The sequence below is a fragment of the Phacochoerus africanus genome, chromosome 8 (genome assembly GCF_016906955.1).
Source record: "Phacochoerus africanus isolate WHEZ1 chromosome 8, ROS_Pafr_v1, whole genome shotgun sequence".
Taxonomy (NCBI): domain Eukaryota; kingdom Metazoa; phylum Chordata; class Mammalia; order Artiodactyla; family Suidae; genus Phacochoerus; species Phacochoerus africanus.
Window position 1 is genome coordinate 29,888,250 of NC_062551.1, and position 27,779 is coordinate 29,916,028.

Genomic DNA, 27,779 nt, shown 5'->3' on the forward strand with positions numbered 1-27,779 from the left:
CCTCTTCCGGCTGAGGCTGGGGCCCCACTCTAGGAGCTGCTCAAACAGCCGGCAAACAGGGCACTCAATTGGTGTCTTTATTCATACTGGTTGATGTTTCCCATGGGGAACCGTTGAAGGGAGGGGAGGGCTGGGCAGGGAGCCATGGCTTGGTTTTCCTCCATCCAGTGGAGGAAGTGACAGAGTAGGGACATACTAAATAAGAGTGGGCAAGGGGGCCATCACCACGTGGGCTGAGAGGCATTGTGCAGTGACTTCAGACAACCTGAGTCCTTCTGTCGGGAAATGGAATTTCAATGTAGAAAAATTTAAAAAGATCAAAAGACAAGAACAAAGTGCATAGGAAGCAAACTGCTAATGCAGGGACGGTTCTAAGGCGGCCAGCAGTGAGAAGGCCAGGTGTCTGGGGCGGCCACCCAGCCGTGCCCCTCTCCGCCTACCCTAGGCCATGTCAGGCTGTCGGGCCACCAGTGCCCTCCCGAGACAGTCTCTTTTGGCTCCAAGGGTGCTGTAAGCCACAGAAGGTTGTGGAAGGAGAAGAGCCTAAAGTGTGGCAGCACCAGGGCAGCCCAAGGCAGAGCTGCATAGGGAATATCAAAGCATCACTTTGGGGGTGCTCTGGAGGGCTGGTGAGGTACAGAGGGGGGAGGGGCACCTGGGCGGGGTACGATCAGCACCTTTCCGTGAGCATAGGGCAGAGCCACTCTGCGGTTTCTTAAATTACCAGGTGGGGGTGAGAAGGCTGATTAACTACAGAGCTGAGGGCTGCCAGGCCCAGCCGGGTCCTCCCCTGGCACCCAGGGCCCAGTGTGCAGAAGGCGATGGAGAGGCAGGCCCTGGGGGAGGTGGAGCCAGCTCAGCAGCCCAGCCAGTCGGATTTGATGCTTCCGAACTTTACGCTCTTCAGACTTTGGTTCTCCAACTTCAGGTAATATGCGCCCTTGAAGAAGTAGCTGTGACCTGGGATGAGAAAGAGAAGAGGCGGTGACCAACCCAGCTTCAGACATTATGGCACATGGAAGGTTCCCGAGGGCTTTACAAGTCTGCCTGCTGCAGGCAAGCTTTTTTTTTTTTTCTTAACTTACTTACTTATTTATTTATTTTTGCCCATTTTTGGGTTATTTGGGGTTTTTAAAATTTTTTTTAATTAATGAGTTTTATTGCATTTATAGGTGTACAGGGAAGAAGCGTTTAAATCACAGAAGACCCTCTGAGGCTAGAGGATGGGAAACAGCTGTGAATTATGCTCTACGAGTCCTGTTTCTTGATCTTTAAGATGTGAATAAAAGATGGAGTTCCCACTGTGGCTCAACAGGTTTAGAACCTGACTAGTACCCATGAGGATGTGGGTTTGATCCTTGGCCTCACTCAGTGGGTTGAGGATCTGGCATTGCCATGAGCTGTGGTGTAGGTTGCACATGCAGCTTGGATCCTGCATTGATGTAGCTATGGTGTAGGCTGGCAGCTGCAGCTCCGATTTGACCTCTGGTCTGGGAACTTCCATATGCTACAGGTGCGGCCCTAAAAATAAATAAATAAATTCATCCCTTAGGGCTTGTGAGGATTAAATGAGATGATATATATGCTATTGTTAATATAGATACCAGTAGTCTACCGAGCTCAAGCATCCAACTGGGATCTTTCCATTCCTAGAGTGGCAAATCAGGAGTGCTACCTTCATCCGGCCCATAGATAGGTTTTATTAAGCTCACACAAGTTGTTGTTTTGTTAGGAATTCTGAATAATTTGCCAACATGTAAACATCTGGAAATTTCATATGGAAATACAGATTTTTTCACTTCCTTTTAAAAGACCTAGAATATCTAATAACACTGTTCCCCTGTTCTTACAGGGCAGCAATTATCAAAAGCAGAGAAGCAATTATCCCCTGATAACGAGTCATGGGCTCTCTGGTTCTCCACAGACCCCACCATTCCCTACTGTCTGCCTTGCCTGTTTCGCTCATTAATGCTACCAGCTTTGCCCCATGGGCTTTGGAATTTCTTACTCCTGACATATATGATCTCATTCACTTTGTTTAAAACCCTAGCATACGGTAGGTGCTCAACAGATGTTTATTTCCAAAGATAACCCTTAACCTAACATCTGATTGTACCCTGCTTTTTCTTGGACATGTGAGACCTTCGGCTCCTGGGGATCAGGGCCATGTGCTTAGCATATGGTATGCTAGGAGCTCAAAAAGCATCTTTGTGGAATTTAATTGAAATCGCCTCTAAAAAAGCCAAACTGGACTCATCTCCAGGGCCCTAGAGACCTCTCAGAAGCCTCCTCAGGAATATGGTTTCCAAACTCCAAATTCTATCCTTTGCTGGGACTGGTGGTTTTATTCAGCAGGGGGCTGGGGACAAATCGAGCTGGCGGGAGATCTCTGCCACATCAGCAAGCAGAGCATAACAAGGTTTGTCCTGTCTCATCAGATGGAGCCATCCTTCTGCTAGTGGGAGGCGGTCACAAGGCCTCCTGTGGGACCTGAAAGGGCCGGGATCAAACCTCAGAATGAATCCAGGGCACTGAGCCCATGTTTCTCGCCCTGCAGGCCTCCCGCCCTCCTCGCTCCCTGGCTCCAGGCCCTGCAGCTGTGAGGGGCCTTTCTGGGTCTTACTGCCTGGAGCCGGCTGAGTGAGCAGAGGTCAGGGGTCTGGATGCCTTCCCAGCACTGGGCTGAAGGGGCTGGTTTGTTTTCCCCTGGAGCCGCTGCTTCCCAGCACAATGAGGGAGTGTGTGCCTGCGAGGAGGGGCAGCGGGCCCTGGCCGGGGGCGGGGACTCCTAGAAAGCGGACAGAGGCCGGGGCCACTCACCCCCGCCCTGCAGGTCCACCACGGCGTCCAGGTTATCCGGGATGGCATTCCAGGCATCTGCGATGAGCTTGGGGAAGCCAGGATCCATCTTCTTCTTCACTTCATTGTACCTGCAAAGCCACGGCCATCGTGGACCAGCGGGCCTCCCTCAGGGCCAGCCCTCCCCGACCCTGGATGGAAGGGCCCAGCTGAGGGCTCCTGGGTGAGCCTGGGAAGCCAGACCTAGCCCTTCAGGGAGGCCACCCTCTGGAGCCAAGGGACAGGGGGTCAGACCTGGGTAAAGCCTAACTCCACGACTCACCTGTTAGGTGACTTTGGACTGTCCCCTAAAAACAATCTTGTGATCACTGCTAACGTTTAAGCATTGGGTTAACACACCGTCCATTTACTCTCAGCCAATTATACTGGCTCAACAATTCTGTGACACAGTTGCTACCATAACGCCCATTTTACAGGCCAGAAACTTGAAAAGGGCATCTAATTTCTTTTTCTTTTTTCTTTCTTTTTTTTTTTTTTTTTTGCTTTCAGGGCCGCGACACAGTTGCTACCATAACGCCCATTTTACAGACCAGAAACTTGAAAAGGGCATCTAATTTCTTTTTCTTTTTTCTTTCTTTCTTTCTTTTTTTTTTTTTTTGCTTTCAGGGCCGCACACGTGGCATATGGAGGTTCCCAGGCTAGGGGTCAAATCGGAGCTACAGCTGCCGGCCTACACCACAGCCACAGCCACGCCAGATCCGAGCCATGTCTGCGACCTACACCACAGCTCACGGCAACCCCGAAACCCTAACTCACTGAGCAAGGGCAGGGATTGAACCCGCAACCTCATGGTTCCTAGTTGGATGCATTTCCACTGCACCATGAGGGGAACTCTATGGGCATTTAGTTTCTAAGTGGGAGTCCAACCCACACCTATCTGGCTCCAGGGCTGCAAGTTGAGCCTCAATTATAAAATGAGTTATCATTCATTTAATGAATTTAATTGCCATATATGTAAATGAAATAACACATGCAAAGTGCCTATCCTCGTGTCTGGTACTGGGTAGCTGCCTGTGAAATGTTAGTTCCCTTATAAACTTTGCTCCCTGCTGCAATACTGAGAGCATTGACCACGAACCCAGAGTCAGGGTCCTGCCCCGTCAGTGCCCTTCACCGGGCAGCTTGGACAAATGCTGCTTCTTCATCTGTTAAATGAGCTGACGGTCCACATCTGGGCGATGATCTCAGCCGGGGCAGCGAGGTTACAGTACAAGGTGGTGCGGGAGCCCAGGCCCGGTTCCTCACAGGGCGGACTTGCTGCCACTGCAGTGCCAGCGGCAGCTCTCAGGGCGGGTCATTATCCTGGGCCCTGCCCTCAATTTGTGTAAATACTTTGGGTATTAGTTGGCATATTCTTCCTCCTGGCTAGCAACACCTCTGTCCTTTTAATTTGGCGGGGCGGGGGGGGCTTTTTAAAGGCTGGGATCATTTTGATTCCATTGCTCCTCCACTTACATTCAACTTCTTTGTTATTGTGTAAATATTGAATGAGCTCCCACAATGAGGCTGCAGATATCAGAGTAAACAAGATAAAAGTCTCGCCTTCATGGTGCTAGTTTTCTAGACAGAACTGTGTTTGAAGGCCATCCTGGTGGCAGCCCCGCACTCCTCCCGTAGCTGACTTCTCCACAGCCAGCCCGACCGCCTCCACCCTAGACGCCAACAGCTTCGAGAGCCCCCTTCTATAGGGGTCTCCGCCTCTGCCCATCATCCCCAGAATTGCCAGAAAAACCTTCCTTAATCCCAGCTCCATCACAAGACTTCTTCTTTGTGTGTGTGTGTGTGTGTGTGTGTGTGTCTATTTGCCATTTGGGCTGCTCCCGCGGCATATGGAGGTTCCCAGGCTAGGAGTCTAATTGGAGCTGTAGCCACCGGCCTACACCAGAGCCACAACAACTTGGGATCCGAGCTGCCTCTGCGACCCACACCACAGCTCACGGCAACGCCAGGGATCAAACCCGCAACCTCATGGTTCCTAGTCAGATATGTCAACCACTGAGCCATGACAGGAACTCCCAAGACTTCTTACAAAACCTAACATACGTCCTCAGGACCTGGGAAAACCAAGCTTCCCAGCTCAAAATTCCACATCACCTCTGCTGAGTCCTCAAACTACATTCTCTAGAGTGATGATGGCTCAGAGTGATGGGTCCCTGAACTTGCCCTCATTTCTTTTCCACTCTACCCACAGAAGGGAGGGCAGGAATCAGCCCATTTGATGGATAAGGAAACTGAAGCTCAGAGAACTGAACTCATTGGCAGCCAAGTTATTTTCTTCCAGGAAGAATACAAAGTGGTGGCGTCAGAAGACCTTGGCTCTGAAGGGGACCACATCTCTTCATATTCCTCTCTGTCCCCAGAGCCCCCTCCAGTGTTTCCCACTCACTGGTATGTTTCTAGGTTTCTCTGTGACCCTCTGAACTTCTCCTTTCTGACTGCAGAACTGCAGTGTAGGGTGGGTGTTAAGAACACAGGCATCTGTGTCTGAGCTTTGCCGCAGGTGTATCCTTGAGGCACTTCGGCCTCAGTTTTTGCACCTAGAAAATGGGACTAATAATGGCATCTACCTTAAATGAGAACTACAGGTGAAATGTGCAGCCTCAGGCCTGGGACACAGTGCAGGGCCCGTCATGGGAGTCATCACTATTTTATTTGTGCTTATATCTCTTTCCCTCAAGACACCGTAAGCTCCACAAGGCAGAGAGGAACCACTTCTGTTCTTTTCCTTTTTTTGCCATGCCTGGGGCATGCAAAACCTTCCAAGCCAGGGCTGAAACCTGTACCACAGCAGCAACCTGCGGAGCCATCCAGGAACTCCAAGAGAGTGACTATTTTTCTTTCTTTTTTGGGGGGGGGGCACAGCCATGGCATATGGAAGTTCCCAGGCCAGGGACAGAATCGGAGCCACAGCTGCAACCTACACTGCCGATACAGCAAAGCTGAATCCCTGAACTCACTGCGCTGGGCTAGGGATTGAACCTGCACCTCCATAGCGACCCTTGGTGCTGCAATCAGATTCTTAATCCAGTGTGACACAGTGGAAACTCTTGAGAGTGACTGTGTTTTTACCATTGTCTTGCAGCACCTAGATAAGTGCCTGGCACACAAGAGGTATTGCATGTATTTTTGTGGGCTTAATGGAAGCTTCCAGAAGCAAAGGCTGAGCACAACCTGGCATGAGCTAGGGGTTGCTTATGCTGGAAGCAGCTGCTTATCCTGCATTGTTCTGGGGCTTTCCTTCTCCAGCAAGGAGGCCTGGGCCTTTGCTGACTCTACAGTAGGACCAATGGCTTCAGCTCATTCACCACCTCCCCTGGGGAAAAGATCTGTCTCCTCTGGAAACCCACCCAGAGCCTTCAATAGATGTTTCCGTTTTGCTGCCTTTTTTTTTTTTTTTTTTTTTGCATTTTAGGGCCACACCTGTGGCATATGGAAGATCCCAGGCTAGGAATCAAATCGGAGCTGCAGCTGCCAGCCTACATCACAGCCACAGCAACACAGAATCGGAGCTGCATCTGTGACCTCCACCATAGCTCACGGCAATGCCGGATCCTTGACCCACTGAACAAGGCTGGTGATCGAACATGCATCTTCATGGATACTAGTTAGATTCATTTCCACTGGGCCACAATGGGAACTTCCTCAGTTCTACTGCTTTGAGGGAAGATTCCCAGAGCCTCCTCTGTAGAGCAGGCTGTCCATCCCAGACCCTGGCATGAGGGTCTCACGATCACACACGGACACGTCTGTTCCTCTTCCATAGGTTTACATTCAGTGTGTGCTGCAGGCTACTTATCAATGTCCTCCCAACATCATGATTCAAAACACACTAGGATGCTACGATTCTAAGATTCACTGACCAGAGAGGGGGTATCCAGGGCTCACCAACCTCCGATTCTCCAGTCTCTGTGAGGCTGGGCCTCTCACTGTGCCTGGTTCTAAGATTTGGAGACTCGGGAAGGGCCTATCATGTTCTTTGCACTTCGTGATGCAAATGTTCCGGAGCCTGTGGGCAGAGCGTCCACTCCGTGGTTTCCTGGCTGACTGTTTTCTTTCTTGAAGCCTGAGATATCAATCAGCTTAAGTGGCTAAGTATCTTAGCAATAGGCCTGGAATTCCGCCCTGACATGGCAGCCTGGGACGTAAACAGCTTCTGAATGCAGGGCAGCCGGACAGGTGGGGGAAGGGAAGGGAGGCCCGGGGAGGGAGGCAGGATTGTTCCAGGGATGGCAGATAAAGGTCCAGATGCAGCCACAGGAGGAAACGTGGGGACCCTGGGAGGCAAAGAGGAAGACCACCCCTTCCCCGATGACTAAATGACCACGAGGGCACAGTGCCAGGGGCCAGGGTCAGAAGACAGAAGCAGCAGCAGTAATCCTAGCTCTGCGGCCAACACACTTGCCTATAAATAACTTAAGCAAGTTCTTTAATTTCTTTGGACCTTGTTTCCTCATCTAGGAAATGTGAAGATTTATAATTAACCTTCTGAGGTCCGGGCTGCCTCTCACTAATCTTCCCTGGATGTCCGGCTCCCTGACCCTCAGCCCTGACCTCAGAACCAAACTCTTCCCCTTGGATGAGCTGGAGCAGAGAGCTCCCTGCTTGCAAACTGGCCCACTGCCAGCTGGCACCCACTGCCACGGAGCCTGTGGCAGGTGGTCCAGTGGGTACCACTGTTTCCAATGGGGTCAGATTTGAGCGCTGGCTCCTGTGGGCAGTTGGCACACTGATCTCAGTTTTCATCCTATATTTGCCCTCGGCCACCCCTGCTTCTACCACCTCCATGTCTTGGGACCCCACTATCTCAGCCACAGTGTAGAATAGTGAGGAACAGCAGGTTCTTTGGGAACCAGAATTCAAATCCTGGCCTGCCGCTTGCTGGCTGTGTGACTTTAAGCTAGATACTTAACCTCTCTGAAACTGATTCCTCACCTGTAAAATGGGAATATTCATAGCAATAATAATACCCACCTCATAATGCCTTTTGGAATAGTGGCTGGCACATAGTGTCAGAATAGAGCTATTATCTTTTAAAAAAAAAAAAAAAACCCTTTTTCAGTGAGTCACTCTAAAATCTGAGGCTCCAGGTCTGGTCTGCTGACACGGGGCCAATCAGAAGACTTCTGAGGGAGGTCCCGTCCTGGCTCAGTGGTTAACGAACCCAACTAGTATCCATGAGGATGCGGGTTCAATCCCTGATCTCGATCAGTGGGTTAAGGATCTGGTGTTGCTCTGGCTGTGGTGTAGGCTGGTGGCTACAGCTCTGATCTGACCTCTAGTCTGGGAGCCTCTATGTGCTGTGGGTGTGGCCCTAAGAAGACCAAAAAAAAAAAGAAGACTTCTGAGAAGGGAAAGCCTAACCAGAATTGTACCAGTCATGAGCCCAAGGCTCACCCTTTGGTGACTTCTCAGAGGGCCCAAAGCCCTGGCAGATTAGAGACCAGAGAGGGGGCATCCATGGCCCACAAAGCTCTGAACTTGACCCAGGAGGCTCAAAGCCACAGTGTCTTCTCTGTGATCACGCAGCTGTCCTTCTCAGCGCCCTCTCTTACCTCCAGAACTTGTCTCCAGCAAAGATGTATGTCTTCTTGTTCTTGCTCCAGTTAAAGGCAGCATCCACTTTCTGGACATCAGGCGGAAGCCCCAGGCTGGTCAGCGGCTTGGGGTACCCTCTCTCCAGGGTGCTGGCTGAATAGACCCAGTACTCATTCCCTGGGGTGGAAGCAAAGGGAGAGTTGGTGGCAAGTGCTGGAGCCTGTCCCTCCTGCCATCTATCTGCCAGGGACACCACTGTGGCCTTTCTCAATGGGGACAGGAGTTCTGCTCACTTCTGGGTTCAGTGCCCAGAATCAGAGCTCACACATAAATAAGGGTGTCCCAATTGGTTATGGAAAGTCCCTGACCAAGAAGGTGAGGGATGTCCCTCCCTGGTGCCACATAGCAAGCCAGAGTCCAGGTGCCACACTTGCTGTGAAGAGGCATCTCTTTCTTTCTTGCTCTTTCTTTCTCTCTTTCTTTCCTTTGTTTTGCTTTTTAGGGCTGCACCTACAGCATATGGAAGTTCCCAGTCTAGGGGTCAAATCGGAGCTGCAGCTGCCGGCCTACACCACAGCGACAGCAACTCCAGATCCTTAACCCACCGAGTGAGGCCAGGGATCAAACCTGCATCCTCATGGATACTAGCTGGATTTGCACAAGGGTGCCCTGTGGACCAGCAGCTGCCCTGATCACTCTGGGATGGAGGAGTCGGGGTGCTGGCTGGTGGAACCTGCACCCACAGTGTTATCTCCAGGAAGTGCCTCCAGAAAGCTGTCCCTGTGCCCACACCCAAGACTCCCTCCCCCATCAAAGCCCCTCCCGCGCTCCCTTGTGACAGCCCAGTTTTCTGTCTCCCCCGTTAGTTTAGGGGCTCCCTGAATGCAGGGGCTGACTCCCTGGCACATGATAGGTGCTCCAATAAAGATTAAATGAGCAGGGTTTTCCAAATGTTACCCATATGACCCTACCTTGATTTTTTTTGCTACTTGTAGAGACCCCTCGTACCATTACTTAACTCAACATTTTGCTTTCAAAGAATTCATTTGGAAGTCTACAGAAATCAACTGAAACATTAAAGATGAAAATGAATCAGTTTTAAAAAAATCCTAATTAAAATTATCATCTGCCAAAGGCTCTAGTATTAGAAAGTTACTAAAGACACCAGCACTAAACTGTCATTTTCCCTCTAGAAAAGGAATCGGGGATTGAAAAAGAATGAAGGGGTTAATGAAATGTTTGCTCGGTGAGCCAGTGCTAGTGATGCTGGGTGTCGGAACCAATCTCCCAGATGAATCCCATGCTTTTGGAGATGATGGTTGAAAGAGTGGACCCCTAAAGGAGAGGAAGCACCCACAGGTGCCCAGGAAAGGAGGTGCAGCGCCCCCTGGAGCCAAGGGCCAGGCAGCGCCCCTCCCACACACCTGCAAAGAACACAGCCTTCTCCTCCTGTGGGGCCTCGTACACAGCATCGATCTTTTCCGGGAGCTCAGGCCAGAATGTGGCCACCAGCAGGGGCCCCATGGGCTTGTCACGTGGTGTCACTGTCCGCCAGATGAACCTGGGGGGAAAGGGGACACAGGAAACCACACCTTCAGCCCCTCTGCGGCTGTAACCACACATGTCACCCGAAGCCCACTCAGAAAATCCCACGATGATTCCCTGGGAGGGGAAGCAAGATCAAAGGGAGCCTGCAGAAGGACTGGAAAATGGGCAGCGGCCCCTCTGCAAGATGCCAGAGCTGTGAAGCGACCTCCTTGCTGCCCCTCCGGCTCCCTCCTCCAGGAAGCCTTCCCTAGCTACCTCTGCCCCTTACTGTGTTTTCCCTCCTCTGAGCCTCTCAAAACCATTAACTCTGAGTGCCCACAACAGTAGTTTGATTGTTTTTTTAAGTGTCTTAACTTTTCGGCCAGATTCAAAGCCAACCGAGGCAGGGGCTGATGTTACTCGAAGTCTTTCCTGAGCTGAAATGACATACTCTGGCAACAGTAGTAAGAGCCATCACTTACTGAAGGCCTACTAAGTGCCAAGCACTTTATGTGGCTCGTAAAATATAAGCCTCACAACATTAGAAGCTAATACGTGCTCCTGATGGTCTATCCACCACTTACGATCCATTTCCCTCTCAGCCTCCCTCAGCGAAACTCCGTATTTATGATCCTCCTGCCCCCCACACGGACTCAATTCCTATCTGGATGCATTTAAGCTACCAGTTCTCAGGTTCTCAAAGTGGGGTCTCCAGACCAATACCTGGAACGCATCAGAAATGCAAATTATTGAGTCCCACTCAGACCTATGAATGAGACCTTCTGGGGTTGGGGCCCAATAATCCGTGTTTTAACAAGCCTTTAGATGATTCTACCACATGCCAAAGTTTGAGAACCACTGATCCAAGCCTATCAGAGCTTAGGATTCCCTGGCGACTGTTATTGGTTCAGCAGTCGCCATATGACCTCTGCTGGCACAATAAGACTGAAGAGATAGACTTGTATTTCACACCTGGAGATCGCTCTCCCTCTTTTCTGCTGGATGTGGGCAATGAAGGTGACAGCCCAGGTGCCCCTGGCAGCCACTGTGTGACCCCGAGGGACCCAGCCTCAGGATGCGGTCAGTGCCAAGGATGGCGGTGGACAAAGACATCCTTGAGTCAATGACCCTCGTTCTGCGCCTGGAGGCAGCCCTACCCCTGAACCTTGTACCACGTGGGAGTAAAATCTCTCCACTGTTTAAGCTGGTTTGAGTTGGGGTCCTCTGTTACCTGCAGCCAAAACATCCTCAAACAGGAAAGTATCACGATCCTTATCTGGCATATAAGAGAGATAACAACACAACCAGGATTCAACTCCAGCGCTGACTCCAAAGTCTGAGTTTAATTATCCTGCAATACTGCCTTTCTTGTCCCCCAAAATGCCTAGTGCCAATTTTTGAGCATGGTCAGTGCTTAAATATTTACTGATTAATTCAAGGAGCCCATTAAACACTCATTGACTTCCTTTTGAAAGAAATGTCAGGCTGGGGATGGCTTCGACCTGGGCCTGGGCTCTGCACCCTTTTCTAGCTTTACACTCAGATCCACGCGTTTGGTCAGGGCTTCTTGAGGGGGAAGTGCCCCAGACCAAGGGTGGTGCTGGGGAGTGGGGCCCCCAGCTGCACCTCTTCCCATCCCTAGAACAGAGGCTGCAGGACAAGCACTGACATTCGTTGTTATATGTCCTGATTTGTTACGCGGCCTAGTTGGGGCATTCGTGGCCCAATACACCTGACCTTTTTTTTTTTTTTTTTGGCTTTTTAGGGCCGCACTTGCGGCATATGGAGGTTCCCAGGTTAGGGGTCCAATCGGAGCTGTAGATGCCAGCTTACACCACAGCCACAGCCATGCCAGATCGGAGCCGCATCTGCGACCTACACCACAGCTCACGGCAACGCCAGATCCTTAACCCACTGAGCGAGGCCAGGGATCGAATCCGCAACCTCATGGTTCCTAGTAGGATTCGTTTCCACTGTGCCACAACAGGAACTCCTGGACCTGACTTCTTATTGCATTTTGAGTCTCACTTCTCTCTGCGTTCTTTTTTTTTTCTTTTTTAAGGCTGTACCTACAGCATATGTAAGTTCGCAGGCTAGGGGTAGAATCAGAGCTGCAACTGCAGTCTAAACCACAGCCACAGCAACACTGGATCTGGGCTGCACCTGTGACCTATGCCACAGCTTGCGGCAACAATGGATCCTTAACCCACTAAGCAAGGCCAGGGATTGAACCCACATCTTCAAAGACACTAGGTTCTTGATGTGCTGAGCCACAACGGGACCTCCCTTACAGTTCCCAGGCTGGGGGTTGGATTAGAGCTGCAGCTGCCAGCCTACACCACAGTCACAGCAACATGGCATCCGCATCTTCAACCTACACCGCATCCTCATGGACACTATGTTGGGTTCTTAACCCACTCAGCCACAACGGGAACTCCCCTTTCATCCTTATTTTAGAAATATACACCTATGTGTGTTGTCACGTGACTCTGCAGCACCACTTGCCAGAGTGAAGTGCTGGGCTTGGCCGTGTGATTCGCTTCTGCCAATAGACTATACTCAAACGTGCTGAGAGTGGAGGCTTGAAATGTGCTTGTGAGGTCTGACTGGGCCTCTTGTGCTCCTGCCGCCTGCCAGGAGTAGCCGCTAATCCCAGGAGAGTGAGTGACCTGCAGAGCAAACCTGCACCCAAACTGCCACCCAAAGCCAAGACCCCTAGTAGATCCAGAGACCAGGAGAGAGCACCAACAATACCTGCTGTGGGAGCACTGAGGTCTGACACGCAGGCCACTCTGTGAAGCCCCCAGGGGGGGTCGCTGAGCAAGCGGTGGGGTCATGAGAGGGACAGGGCAGGGGCGGAGGGCCAGGAGGACAAGAAGCAAGAGCGGGCACTCACCGGTCCTTGAAGAAGAAGATCTCACCACGGATCTGAGAGATGCCATCGAAGACGATGTCCTGTTTGCAGATCTCGGGAGTGACAGGACCCAGCGTGGGGGTGGGGCCGGTGCCCGTGTCAATGTCAGGGGAGGCCCCTGTGGGAGGACACACCCGACCTCAGACTCGCCCCAGCTGCGGGGTCTCCCCGCCCAGCTGAGCCCCCAAAGGTCAGGAAAAAGAGTGTTCTGGCCTCGGTGTCAGCCCGGAAGACAGGGAGACGAGGCCTGGGCTTGGAGACAAGAGACCGGACAGACACCCAAAGCCTGCGGCCCTTCGCCTTCTATAAATGCTCTTCCTCCACATGCCCCGAATCAGTCCTCTCTCAATCCCTAAGAGGTAGGCAGCATTCTTACCCCCATCCTACAGATGAGGAAACTGAGGCCCAGAAAAGGTTTATATGACTTGCCCAAGGATTCAAACCCAAAGCTCAGGTTCCTGAGGCCACAAGAGAGTCAGGGCAGCCTGAAGGGACCCTCTGTGTCCATTCACTCCTTTGGGATAACCAGCCTTAGTTTGTTTGTTTGTTTGTTTAATCTTTTTAGGGCTGCACATGGAAGTTCCAAAGCTAGGGGTCGAACTGGAGCTGCAGCTGCTGGCCTACACCACAGCCACAGCAACGCCGGATCCTTAACCCACTGAGCGAGGCCAGGGATCAAACCTCCAATCTCATGGATACTAGTCAGGATCATTGCCACTGAGCTGCAACGGGAACTCCCTAGCCTCATTTTAGAGATGTGGAAACAGTCCAGAGAGGCAAAGACTGGCTCTATCCCGTGCAGCTGGTGAGTGGCAGAGGCAGCACTCGAACCCAGAGCCTCTCAAGCTACCGCAGTTCTTTCCCAGGTCCTGTGTTCCCCACACTTCATCAGTCCAGAATCATGTTCAGTTTTGGCTTTATGAGGCACCACCAGTGCTATCACATATTTACTTATTTTAATAATGGAGTCCCTTTGTAAACTCTGGCCTCCTTGAAAGCATCAATATAAATTAATCAAGAGTTCCAGGCACTAGTTGTATCGATCCTCTTACACGTTAAAATAAAATAATCATTAGGAAAACTAGAAACACACCCCTATGTCATTAAGGTCATTCCAAGTGCTGGGAAATTCTACCCTGTATTTAGCTAATCCTTCTGGATTCTAAGCCTCATTTGTATGCTTAAACTTCACGGCCCTTGGGCCAGAAAGTTACTTTTCCTAAACCTCAGTTGACCAGTCTAGCGAGAGGTCATTTCTGCCCTGCCAGCCTCACAGCGTGGCTCTGGGGAGCCAAGAGGGGCCCAGACCCTGGTGTTATTTGGGGAAATAAAGGGCTGTCCGAGGGCCCCCTTGGAGTGTTGCTCTGACACCCCCAGACCAGGTCTACACCCCTGCCTCCTGCCCTTGCCTCCTGTAGTCCGGAACGGATGGGACCTGGATGGTCAACCCCCCCACCCCCATCCTCCACCCCCAGCAGCATGACCTTCCCAGACCCCCGCCTGGGGACCCAAGCTGAGGCTTACCGTAGAGCTCCTGGATGCCCTTGACATCGTCGTGGGACAGGCGGAAGTTCTTGGTATAGGTGTAGATGGGGGCCATCAGGGCTCCAGGGTCCTCTGAGTGCTCCAGCCCCATGGCATGGCCAAACTCATGGGCTGCCACCAGGAACAGGCTGTACCCTAAAGGCCACAGGCAGGGAGGCAGGGCAGAAGACGGAGAGAGTTAAATTGAAGCCATATTGGAGCAGGGGTGACTCTTCATCCAGTGTGACCCACGGGTTTTTTTTTTCTTTAGTTTTTAGGGCCACACATGAGGCATATGGAGGTTCCTAGGCTAGGGGTCCAATCAGAACTGCAGCTGCCAGCCTACACCACAGCCACAGCCACATGGGATCCAAGCCTCGTCTGCGACCTACACCACAGCTCACGGCAACTCCAGATCCTTTACCCACCGAGTGAGGCCAGTGATCGAACCTGGGTTTGTTACCACTGAACCACAATGGGAACTCAACCCACGTCTTTATAAGAAGAGAAGACACATAAGGATGAACATATCTGGCCAAAGAGCAACAGGGGCAGAGTTGGGGATATACAGCCTTCAGAGGGAACATGGCCTTACTGACCCTTGATTTTAGACAACTCCAGAAATGCATGAGAATAACTATTTGTTTTGGGGTTTTTTTTTTGCCACACCAGCGGCATATGGAAGTTCCCAGGCCAGGGATTGAATCTGAGCCATAGCTGCGACCTATGCCACAGCTGCAGCAACACCAGATTCCTAACCCACTGTACCAAGCTGGGGATGGAACCCACACCTCTGCAGTGACCCAAGCCACTGCAGATAGATTCTTAAACCCCAGCATCACAGTGGGAACTCCCTAAATTTGGCATTTAGGCCATCTGGTCTATGGTACGGTTATGGAAGTCCTGGGACACTAAATTATCCCCCAGGTGCCCACACCAGCCCTGGAGCCCTAACTCACTCCTCCTGCAAGTGGAGAATCCCTCCCCTTAGGTAGAGGCTGGAGCAAAGCAGGTAAAATCAGGCCATATCCTAGCACAGCATTTGGTGAAGGATAAGAAAGACTTCTTTGCCCAGCCTCTGCCAGCTGGTATCCTCCAAGTTCCACTTCATTAAGAGGAAAAAAGAAAATTAGCTTAGGAGTCCCCACTGTGGCGCAGCAGAAATGAAACTGACTAGGAACCATGAGGTTGTGGGTTCAATCCCTAGCCTCGCTCAGTGGGTTAAGGATCCGGTGTTGCTGTGAGCTGTGGTGTAGGTCACAGATGTGGCTGGGATCCTGTGTTGCTGTGGCTGTGGCTGTGGCTGTGGCCAGCAGCCGTAGCTCCGATTCATCCCCTAGCCTGGGAACCTCCATATGCCATGGGTGTGGCCCTAAAATATAACTGTAGATATCAGTATGAATATGTCTCAAATAATGCTGGGTAAAAAACTAGTTGCAGAAGGATAAGTGGAGTTCCTATCATGGCGTAGTGGTTAATGAATCCGACTGGGAACCATGAAGTTTCAGGTTCAATCCCTGGCCTTGCTCAGGGGGTTAAGGATCTGGCGTTGCTGTGAGCTGTGGTGTGGGTCGCAGAGGCAGCTCGGATCCCGCGTTGCTGCGGCTCTGGCATAGGCCGGCGGCTACAGCTCTGATTCGACCTCTAGCCTGGGAACCTCCATATGCCGCAGGAGCGGCCCTAGAAAAGGCAAAAAGGCAAAAAAACCCAAAAAACCAAAAAACAGAAGGATAAGCAAAATACTACTACTTAGGGGCTTGAATAGGATAGTTATATAAAGGAAAAAAAGAAAAGTAACTTAAAGAGAGGCTGACCTAATTCTGGCCAGCCTGCGACCAGCACTCTCACCTGGCCTTCTGGGGCCACCAAAGAACTTGAGCCCAGTAACACCGGGCCCTGCAGGCTAGTGTGGGCACCGTGCCTCCAAGGACCCTGTTCAGTGTGCTGACCACACAGTAAGGTCACAGCTTGTCTCCAGCCCATGAGTCCCGGCTGGCAAGGAGCTGTTCCAGGCAGCTGTGTTCTCAGCACCCCGTGAAGACAAGGACCCCTCCCCTCACAACATGGGAAAGGATGGTGCCAACAGGGTAGGGAGGGCTGCGGGGGCTCCCCTTGCCACGCAAAGGGTGGGGGAGGAGCAAGGACGAGGCTCCTCCCATTTTCCTCTCTCCTGAAGGCAACTCTCCACTGGAGTGGAAATGCCTCGCAGGAGGGCATCTTTCGGGGCAGGGTTCCCTGAGCCTGGCGCTGAGACATTCTGGTAGTGACAGCCCACCTGGAGGGGCGTGGGGCGGGGGATGAAGAGCAGCATCTCCTTGGGAAAGCTGGTCCCCACTGGGAAAGTAAGGACTGGGGTGGACGGGGTGTTATTTTGGAGGCCACGTCTCTGCCTAGAGAAGTGAGGCCTAGGCTGGGAGCCGGGCTGGGAACCAGGCAGTGTCTCTGCCAGGACAGGTGGGCGTCTGGGGGGTGCTGTTTATGCCTGAGGTGGGTGGGGACTCCGAAAGACTTCCAGCCCAGACATGGGTGGGATGGGGTGTCCACCCAACGGCCAGGGCCCGTACCTTGATCGGGGCAGAAGCCCCACTTGCGGTCATCATCGTAGTTGGCGGTGGTCGCGCACCACAACTTGCCATCACTGCGGCCGGCGCTGGTGCAGCTCTCGTGCTTGTTGCCCAGGAAGGTGAAGGGGAAGACGCAGGGGGCACCTTCCGAGTTCCCGCCCACAGTGGACATGGCTGTGGGGTTAGGGATATGGGTCAGGGGGGCAGCCAGGGGTCGGAGGCCACCGCCAGGGACCAACGACATGACGTGGACATGAAGAAACCAGGCTGGGTCCTCGCTCAGTCTGGGACACTGGATCAAGGGCTCTCTACACGGCTCACCCCCTCCAGGGCCCTGCAACAACCCCGGGCAGCAGGGACTCTATGTTACTCCCCATTTCGTGGATGGGGAGACTGGAGCTCTGAGAGATTAAGCACCTTGCCTGAGCAGATGCTGCTAGGAAGTGTCAGGGCTGGGATTCAAACCCAGGCAGCCAGATGCCCAGGCAAGGGGGGTGGGCAGAGCTGAGGGAGCCAACACACTTCTCTAGACCGGGAGCTCCATCACAAACGGTCTAGCGGAAGACCTACCTGTGTCTCCTGCAGAAAGCAGGTGCTCAGTAAACACCTGTTGGAGGGAGGGAGGGAGGGAGGAAGGAGGGAGGGAAGGAAGCGAGGGAGGGAGGGAGGGAGAGAGGGAATCCCTACTGAAAAACAGACCAGAAGAGATGGAGACCAGGACAAAGAAAGGCAGGGAAGAGAGACTTCAAGAAAAAAGACAGTTGCCGGAGAGCCTGAGAGCGCGGGTCATTCAGAGAGGGCCCCTGGGCAGGCGTGAAGCTGGGCATCACCAGTTGGCTGAGTTGGCTGTCGGTGCCCACATCTGCCCTGATTTCAGTGTCTGCGCTGGACCATCTGCTACGAATTCCCCCGTCCCAGGGAAAGAGAGTGGGGGGAGGCTCTCTCTCGTGGGTTTGCTATCAGAGGGAGCAAGAGGCGTGACACCCACCGGTCTCAGGGCAGAAGCCGTACTTCTTGTCGCGGTCATAGTCCTCGGTGGTGCCGCACCATCGGTAGCCGTCTGTACGGCCCTCCGTGGTGCAGCTGTTGTAGGATGTGCCCTGGAAGCGGAACGGGAACTTGCAGGGCTGTCCGTCGGCGTTGCCACCCATGGTGAACAGGGCTGAGGTGCAGGAGAGAGGAGGGGGCGTGAGTGTGAGGGAGACGCCCACCTGCCCCCCCACCCCGGAACACCCGCTGGGCATCAGCATGGGCACAGATGGGAGCCGGCTGGTGGCCCACCTGCTGGCTCACACCAGGGACGTTGCAGCACTGGTGAAATATTTTAAAAGTCTGTACTGGTTGGTAAATTGCTGCTTCTCTGAGCTGCTGGAATAACTACCCTTGCCTCCCCCTGGCCAACCCCATCCTTCCCCTGGGACCTTATGAACTACCCCCCGCCACCACCAGCCATAAAAGAGCTATCATGTGGCACAGAGCAGGACGGCTCCAGAACCCTGTCCCCTCTGCCTGGTTGATGCCCACATCCCCCGCGGGCAAGAGTCTCTCCACTGGCTAGATCGGGAAACTTGAGGTTTGGAGTAAGCTGGTGCAGGAACTGCTCAGGGTCACGTAAGTGAAAAAACCGGATAAGGTTTGTAACCGAAAACTACAAAACACACTAATCCCAGTCTCTTCCTTGCTCATCTTCTTCTTGGTCACGCAAGCGCACGCGCAGAGCAAGCTTCACCTCCTCTCAGCCCCAGGCACTTTCCCTGATGCTGTGGTCCCTCGCGGGGGCGGGGAGGGGGGGGGTAGGGGCGGTGATCTTCGGGAACCTTTTCACATACACCCCAGGGTCCCACTCTGATCTCCCAAAGGCATGGGCCACGCCTGGCGCATTCAGGGGAGAGACTGGAGTCAGGAGCCTGGCTTGTCTATGCTGAGTCCTCCCCCCTTAAGACATGTACCTTCATCCACCCCAAAGCTACAAAATGGTGTGTCTCTGGATTTGCCAGCTAGCAAAACCACAAGTGTATAACAAGGACCATCTGTGCACAAGAACGCCAGAGGTGACCTCACCAGCCCCTATTAACTCCACCACGGCCAGAACAGAGCCTGGTCCCTGGCCCCCCACAACAGGTCTGGGGCCCCGGACCCTCACCGCTCCCCTCTTCCCAACCAAGAGACCTTCTGTCGGGCCAGAAACGACGGGACGTAGGGAGGAGGCAACACAGAAGCCAGATGCCTTGGTGGCCTCGAAAAGTGGGGGAGGCTAAGCGTTAACCTCCGTGGAGGCCAGCCTCCGCCTCTGGCCTCCCATCGGCCGCCTTTCTACCACCCAGGAAGCCCCCACCTCCTCTCAGAGCCTGCCCCCAAAGGGATGCAGAGAAACAGACGCTGACTCAGCAGTCAGGAGGGGCTGAGTAACCAGAACCTCTGCCCAGAGACCCAAACACGTGCGTGTCGTGCATACTTGCATCTGGCTCAAGACCTCGTCAATGGCTAGCGTCCAGGGCAGGGAAAAAACCCTTCCCCAACTTAGGAATTACAGTTGTTTCCACATCTATTATCAAGACATTCTGTTCTAATCACGGGGGCTGACACATGGGAGGGTTAACGCCATCGCCATCGGAAACCCTACTGGGAAATGCAAGACACAATACATGTTTTTGGTTTTAAATATTCTGACTTACTAACGGTCAATGTTTTGAACTCTTACTTAATACAAAGTATTGCGTGAGCCCGGGTACTAAAAGCGTAAACAGGAACACAGTTAACTAGTTCCTTGGTTTTCCTATCAACCATGGCTGGTGCTGAGGTTTCAACTGCAATAGAGTCAGAGAGACTCACAAACACATACAACTACAGCCAAGAAGACCGAGGCACCTGTGGATCACGCAGTCCCTCTGGGGTGGGGAAGAAAAAAGTATTTTCAAAAGTTGTGGATTTTCTCTCATTTCCCCCCAATTTCCTGGGCTTTCCATCTCTAGAATCATTAGATATGATGACGTGATCAGGTATGAAGTTATATATGATGTCTTTTTATGACTTCTGAAGCACCAAAGATGTATTGAAGGATCAATAGCCTTTCAAAAACTTTCCCCTCTCTGCGGCTTCAAAATATCTGAAAATTTTATGTCTCAAACATTGACAAACACACACAGATAATGAGTCAAACCTATTGCCTCCCTCTGCCAAGACACAGAGATGCAGCCACAAGCAAATATGGATGGAGACCAAGAGAGGCCGATGAATCAGTCCCCGTGCCCCCCCAACACACACACACACACACACACACACACACACACACACACACACAGAACCAGCATCAGAATGAGCAGGAGTTCCCATCATGGCTCAGCAGTTAAGGAAAGCAACTAGCATCCACGAGGGCGCAGGTTCGATCCCTGGCCTCGCTCAGTGGGTTAAGGATCTGCATTGCCGTGAGCTGTGGTATAGGTGGCAGACGTGGCTCAGATCCCGAGTTGCTGTGGCTGTGGTGTAGGCTGGTGGCTACAGCTCAGATTGGATCCCTAGCCTGGGAACCTCCATATGCTGCAGGTGGGGCCCTAGAAGACAAAAACAAACAAACAAACAAACAAACAAACCAGGAGCAATGACTGAAATTCTTGGAGTCCATGTTCCAACGCCAGGTTGGTTACCAGCCTCAGAGTCTGAGTCTAGTCTCCCAATCCCACTTGCTAGGCTTCTGATCCATCCCAAGCCTCTCCTCATGCCCTTGAAACCCCAATCCTGCTGGAGGGTAGAACCACTGGGCATTTGAAACATTCCAAGTTCATTCCAAATTCATGTCTATGCTAGAAAAAAAAGTAATTAGCATATCACACTGGTGGTTTCAATTATGTCACTGCTGATGGTGAAACTTTAAAAAAGGAGCCCATTATGGAGTTCCCGTCATGGCTCAGTGATAATGAACCCAGCTAGGATCCATGAGGATGTGGGTACGACCCCTGGCCTTGTTCCGTGGTTTAAGGATCCAGCATTGCAGTGAGCTGTGGTGGAGGTTGCACATGTGGCTCGGATCTGCATGGCTGTGGCTGTGGCGTAGGCCAAAGGTGCACCTCCGATTCGACCCCCAGCCTGGGGCCTTCCATACGCTGCAGGTGCTGCCCTAAAAAGCAAAAAGAACCAATTAAATGAAAGTATTAAGTAAATAACTGTACAGATGAAAGGACCACAGTGATGGCTCAAATCAGAATGCAGGGCCCGAAGGAAGTTAGAGGGACACTGGCAGCCTGGCAATGCCAGGCCTGGGGAGCATGGAGGCCGGGAAGGTGGAGGACTGAGGAGCAGAGCCTGGGGCCAAGTGCGCGCTCACCTTCGTGGGGGCAGAAGCCGTACTTGCCGTCCTTGTCGAAGTTGTAGGTGGTGGAACACCAGAGGAAGCCATCGCTGCGGCCCGTGTCGGTGCAGCTGTTATACTCCTTGCCGTTGAAGGAGAAGGGGAACTTGCAATACTCCCCGTCGGCGTTCCCATACTTCACACGCACCACTGAGGGGCCACACACAGAGTAGGAGGTGAACCTCTCCAGGCCTTTCTTGGAGACCAGGAGTCGCATTCCCCCAGCCTGTGATCTCCATCCCCCTTCTATCTCTCCGGTCCCATCAGAGCCGATGGAGGGGCCCGAGGTTGCCAGAGAAGCCAGAGTCCTCATTGCTAGGTGACGGGAGGCACGCAGAGGACCAGTGAGGAGGCTTGGGCAGGGCAAGCGGACAGTCACTTTCTTACCTTGTCCTTCTCCCAGGGTCCACAGCTCATCGTCATCAAAGTGGGAGTCTCCCCCGACGCCAGGGCCCGGGGCGAAGGCGTGAGCCAGGAGCCCGTCCTTGCCATCAAAGGGGTATCCATCTCCGTGCTCTGAAACACACCGGGTCTCAGCTTCTAGCTGCCTGGGCAGTGAAACCCAGCCACATCTCATCCATGGCTGGGGCCCTTTAGCCCACCTGGCATCTGTCCCCGTCCCCTGTCCCGTTGGGTTATAAAGGACTGGGGACACAGAGAATCGGTAAAGTGTGGCCAACTCGACTGTCACCATCCTATGGACTACACTACCCCCTCGAGACCCCAAATCTCTACCACCAACCTTCATCGTCTATACTTTAGCTGACAACACTGCACCTAACCACAAACCTACACTGCCACCATCTCCTCACCACCCACCCTCACTGTCCCCAGTGTCTGTAACAACTACCCTCACGTCCACCCCCCTCTTAGCTGTATCACCCACCTTCATGTCACACGTCATGTGTGTGTCATGTCACACCAACAGCCACACACGGACCTTCATAACCGCTGTGCCACCCAGGGCCCTACCACCTACCCACATGCCTACCTTGTCTCCCGTGCCTGTGCCACTTACCCACATCACATACCACTCACAACGTCTCCACTGCCTACCTTCACATCTACACCACTGCTGTGTTCCCACCACCAACCCACATGGCGCCCTTGATCCCCAGGGTCTAGGCCACTGACTCTCATGTCTACACTGCTTCGTAGTATCTGACCCACTCTCACATCCACAGTCCCTTAGTGTCTGTGCAGGTCAGCCTGCGGTGATGGCTACCGAGCACTTGAAATCTGGCTAGTGTGACTGAGAAGCCGAATTTTACATTTTACTTAATTTTAATTCATTTAAAAGTAAGTAGCCTCCAAGAAAGAAAAAAAAAAATGGAGTTCCTGTCGTGGCACAGTGGTCAGCAAATTTCACTAGGAACCATGAGGTTGTAGGTTCGATCCCCGGCCTCGCCCAGTGGGGTAAGGATCCGGTGTTGCCGCGGGCTGTGGTGTAGGTCACAGACGCGGCTAGGATCCCGTGTTGCGGTGGCTCTGGCATAGGCCAGCCACTACAGCTCCGATTCAACCCCTAGCCTGGGAACCTCCACATGCTGCAGCTGTGGCCCTAGAAAAGACCAAAAAAAAAAAAAAAGTAGCCCAAAGTTCCCGTCATGGCGCAGCAGAAACAAATCCGACTAGGAATCATGAGGTTTCGGGTTCAATCCCTGGCCTTGCTCAGTGGGTTAAGGATCTAGCATTGCCATGGGCTGTGGTGTAAGTTGCAGAGGCGGCTCAGATCCCAGGTTGTTGTGGCTGTGGTGTAGGCCAGCAGCTGTAGCTCCGATTTGACCCCTAGCCTGGGAACCTCCATATGCTGTGGGTGCGGCCCTAAAAAGCAAAAATAAATAAATAAATAAATAAATTACAACAAGATAAAATAAAAGTAAGTAGCCCTATGGATCCAGGGGCTACCATATCGGACGGTGCAGGGACACCCCAGGCTTTCAGGTTCACACAGCCTCCGGGGAACACCCTGTGTCAGGCCATCACCTTCCCATCAACGCAGCTCTTTGGGGTCTGCTCCCATCTATGTCACCGCAGTGTCTGCATCTTCTGTCTTCCTAGCTAAGCTGGAAAGGAGCCCCTTGGGCCTCTCTAACGTCCAGATCGCCCCCTCGTCTCTCCACTGACCCCCCTGCTGGCCCTTTCTGCCTACCCCAGCGACCGAAGTTGATCATGATGTCAGCCTCTCCGTCATGGATCCGGGAAAACCGTAATGGGGTCACGTCACTCCAGACGCGGAAGGCCCGAGCGAAGGCATCATCCACCGTCTCGGGGTCCAGATCCGGCGTGTAGCCAATGATCCTGGAAGGGACAGAAGTGCATGTGAGGGGGTACGGGGGTGCTGAGGAATTGGAGTGTGCCTATGCCGGCTAGTGGGCATGTGTGCACGCGTGTGCAAGTGTGTGCATACACCTGTGGGGGGTGTGTTCATGAGCGTGTGCATGTGAGTGTGGCTGCATGTGCAGGTACAGGTGGGTACACGGTGAGCAGAGCTCCCCCACCCAGAATGCCTTGAGATCCCAGAATCTTCAGTCGACCCCTATCTTCAGGCCCTGTCTCAGGAGGCTCTCCCTCCTTCTGGCAGCAGGAGGAGAGTGGGGGTGGAAACAGCGCATCATGGGACATGGCACCATAGCCTCATCCTTGGAACCCCGCACACGCGGTTCAGACCAGCGCTCTCAGCCCAATTAACAGCCCATTGTAACAACTCTATAATGTAAAACCCAATTCACGACCAATCATCAAGTTCCCCTTACCTGCCTCAATGATCCCACCTAACACCAGCAGTGACCAGCATTTATTACACTCTTACTATATGTGAAAGCCCTGAATATACGTGACCTGGTTCCCAACCAACCCACAGGCAAGGTTTCACTTTCACCCCATTTTGAAGACGGGAAAGCCGAGGCTCAGAGCACAGAAAAGGAAGGAGCCCAGTGGCCCAGGGCTAGTAAGTGTGAGATTCAAGTCCTGGTCTGTTTGATGCCAGTTCCCAAGAGCTTTGTATTCAGACTCCTTAAGCTGCCAAGCCCTCCCAAGAAACCTCCTGGGTCCCCAGAGTGGAGGGACGGCACCGCCCAATGAGACGCAGCATGCCTGGGCCCCCGGCCCCGGCTCCCACCGCCCCGCCATGGCACCTGTAGGTGATCTGGGTCTTGTCCCACTTGGGCTTGCGGGGGAAGAAGTTGTAATTGGCCACGTCGGGGTTGCCGCAGCGCGGCTTCCTCATGGTCTCGATGGTGCTCTGGTCGAGTTCGCCTGTCTGGGGGAGCCCGAAGAACTTCTGCATCTTCTTTAGTGTGTCCTTCAGCACGAACAGGTTACAACTCTCTTTGGGGCAGCCGTAGAAGGTGTTCAGGTATTGCTGGAAGAAATGGGCGTCCAGAGGCAAGCAGCCACGTTAGGATGGCATACGATGACAGGAGGAGTCAGGGGCCCAGGGACACTGGATGGAGGCCTGGGTTCCTAAACCAGTTGCTGTCTCACCCACTAGCCCGGTCACAGAAGAGCTGTAGAGAGCATGGCCTGGGAGCACATGTTGGGTGCTCACTATATGCCCAGGCACTGACCTCGTCAGGTATTAACTCACAGCAACTTCCCAGGTTGACATTAAGACTCTCTCCATCATCCAGAGGCGGAAGCTACAGCACGGAGAGGCTGAGAAACCTGCCTAAGATCACACAGCTCACAAGTGGCAGAAATGACTTCAGACCCAAGCACTCTGGCTCCAGGGGCCAGGCTTGGAGCTGAACCTCTTTCTACCACCTCCCTATACCTCCATCATCTCTTTTGACCCCCCAAACTGCTGATGACACAGCAATTATTTTTCTCATAGAGTCAAAGGCTATGTGCCTGGGCTCCAGCAGCAGCCAGGCCTGAGTTCAAATCCTGGATCTGCCACTTCCCAAAAGAAAACGGACCTATCCTCCAGTCTGTCCAGACGGAGGCCAAAACACAAACAGGCCCTGACGGTCAGGGACCAATCAGCTCATTTATTTGTTCGAAAAATACTTTTGGACACTTACCAGGTGCCCAGTTCTGGTGCCAGTGCTGGGGGTCAAGTGGGGAACAAGATAGATATTTCTGGTCTCTGGGGTTCAAATCCTAGTGTGGGGAGGCTGAAGACCACAAATAACTGAAAATTAAATATGTGACTGGAGGGAGCCAGGAGACCTCATTACCAGGTAGTTAGAAAAGGGGAAATAGAGGGCATGATGATAATGATAATAAGAACACCAGGTACCTGCAAAGTGGCTAGGATTACCTCCCCTGGACCCCCAGGTCAGGTACCTTTATTACCCTCAGTTTGCCGAAGAAGCTGAGAGTGAGAAGTTAAGACACTTGCCCAAGATGTACTAGCCTAGTTGGTTAGTGCAACCCCTGAGTTAAAGCCAGGCAGTCTAAGTTCAAAACCTAGCCTCTCAAACTGCTTACTGCCCTGCCTCGGGCGACAGGAGGGCTGATCTGCTGCAGAAGGTGTGGGAACCCAGGGGGCTTTGTCCAGGCTCCAAAGCTCCAGCCTCACCCCTACAGTCCCATCACGATGCAGACCAGCTCTAGACCTTGAGAAAAGGAGCCGCCTACAAACATTAGGTCTCTGGAGGTCCCTGATGGCCTAGCAGTTTAAGGATCTGGTTTTGTCACTGTTGCGGCTCGGGCACAGCTGCGAGGCAGGTTCGATCCCTGGCTCAGGAACTTCCACATACTTCCAGCACCGCAAAAAAACAAAGCAAGCCAAAAGTAAGGTCTCGTAACTCATTTGTCCAGCGAAGGCTCAGACCTAGATGCTGGAAAAGTGGCAGAAGTGGTGTCACATAATGAGAAGGGGTTCCCCAGGTGACCAGAGGCCATGACGGTTCTGGTCCAGGCAGCGTGGGGACCAGGCTGGAGAACAGGGCCTTTCTAAGGTGGCTGAATCAATACAGGGGGCAGATGTCTTGAAGGCTGGAAGGAACGTCTTGACTGGTCCCCAGCCCCAGCGCTTACAGGGTGGAAGAGGGTGCCCTTCGGCTGCCCCCACCCCTGCCTGTGCAGGCTCTGTGGCCAGGATGCCCCTCAGGCCAGGCGCGCGCTCGCAAAACAACATCTGAGCCGCAGCTCGGAGCCCCGCCAGGAGGGAGGGCTCCTTGGCCGCTCTCCCACCCAAGCCGGGCTCAGTCCGCCCACGCCTCACGCGCCGGCGGCCCCGTGCGGCCCCTCCCTCGGCCTTGCCCACCAGTTCTCCCCTCCGGTCCTCCGACGTCTTTGGAGAAGTTCGAGGAAACTTTCCGAGGTGCAACCCTTGATCCTCCTTGACCAACTTGTTCAGCGAGCCCTTCGAAAAAGATGCGCCGTCCGCTTCCCTCCTGCCCCAAACATTTGCCAAAAGGTCCCCTCGAACGGGGTGCTCACGGCCCCTCTCCAGATGTGTGCCAAAGTTTCCCAGACGTTTTCCAAAGTTCCGCTGTGCCCAGAGCGCCCACCCTCCCATGTGCAAATACGGATCCAACTCGTGTGCCAAAGATCCCTCTTTCCTACATTCCACTAGGGTTTGTTTAAAGGCTCCCGCACCTTTTGCAAGAGACCCCTTGAGGCTCTTTGCCAAAAGCCTATCAGGACGCCGGCCAGCCGCCCTGTTAGCCAACCCCCCAGATGTGTCCAAAAGTTGTTTACAAAGCCGCCCCCTTTGCCAAATCCCAGACCCTAAACCATGTCCTTGTTATTTGCAAAAGGGGCCCTTTCCAGCGGTTTGCCAAAGCACCCCCCCCCTCCGTCTCTGCCCCTCCTTCGGTGGCTGGCCCCCCTGTGGTGTCCTGAAAGTGGCCAAGTTGTTTATCCAAGGCCTCCTCCTCTTACCACGGCTCCCCCACCCCTCCTCCCGCGAGCCAAGACCACCCCAGACTGGTTACTGAAACCCCTCCCCCACGCCGAGTGCCGACCCTGGGTGGGGGTGGGGGTGTGGCCGGGAGTCCCCCATCCTCCACCTCCGAAGTCCGTCTAAACTCGGCTGGGTGAGGCCGGCGTCACAACTCACCACAGCCAACTCTTTGTCCGTTTTGGGGGCGACATCTCCGGGAAACTTGATGATGGGCGACGGCGCGGCGGCGGCGCGGCCCAACAGGCAGCCCAGGACGCAGAGCGCCCGCAGGGGGCCGGCGAGCGCGCCCCGGGCCCCTCGCGCCTCGGTCATTGCGCTCCCGGGCCCCGCGCGTCGCCCGGGGGTGGCTGGCTCGCTGCGTGTGGCCGCGTCGCCGCCTGACTGGCGCCTGCTCCCCCAGCGCCGCGCAGCGCTCCGAGCGATATTCGCCTCGGTCGCCTCGGCTCTGCCCGGCTCTGCCCGGCTCAGCAGCGCATGGTCCGGCCCCCCAGCCCGCGCCGCCGCCGCCTGCTCTCGCCGCTCCTGGCAAAGCCTTTGTATGTTTAAAGCCCCAGATGCGCAGCCTCCAGCCACCGCCGGAGGAAGTCTGGATGCAGCGGAAACAGGGAGGGCAGCCGCCAGATGTGGCCGGCCGGGCTGGGAGGGCGCTGGCAG

General features: G+C 53.5%; 1 protein-coding gene across 1 annotated transcript; it reads right to left on the reverse strand.

Moving 5' to 3' along the window:
• Positions 1-63: 63 nt before the first annotated feature.
• On the reverse strand, positions 64-27,779 carry MMP2 (matrix metallopeptidase 2). The gene is made up of 13 exons (XM_047790483.1): positions 27,282-27,779; positions 24,406-24,632; positions 23,421-23,569; positions 21,656-21,784; positions 21,245-21,418; positions 17,912-18,085; positions 16,924-17,097; positions 14,360-14,515; positions 12,818-12,953; positions 9,819-9,955; positions 8,412-8,571; positions 2,821-2,930; positions 64-960 (listed from the first exon to the last, which is right to left on the reverse strand). Exons 1-13 carry the CDS (start codon positions 27,435-27,437, stop codon positions 857-859), a joined length of 1,986 nt encoding a protein of 661 aa, XP_047646439.1. The 5' UTR covers positions 27,438-27,779; the 3' UTR covers positions 64-856.

Excerpts from the sequence above, each read along its gene's own strand:
- MMP2 (XM_047790483.1), bottom strand. The coding sequence starts at position 27,437 with ATGACCGAGGCGCGAGGGGCCCGGGGCGCGCTCGCCGGCCCCCTGCGG. Across the intron at positions 18,086-21,244 it reads CGGCTTCTGCCCCCACGAAG|CCCTGTTCACCATGGGTGGC; the intron begins GTGAGCGCGCAC and ends CCTGCACCTCAG. Across the intron at positions 14,516-16,923 it reads GGGCTTCTGCCCCGATCAAG|GGTACAGCCTGTTCCTGGTG; the intron begins GTACGGGCCCTG and ends TGTGGCCTTTAG.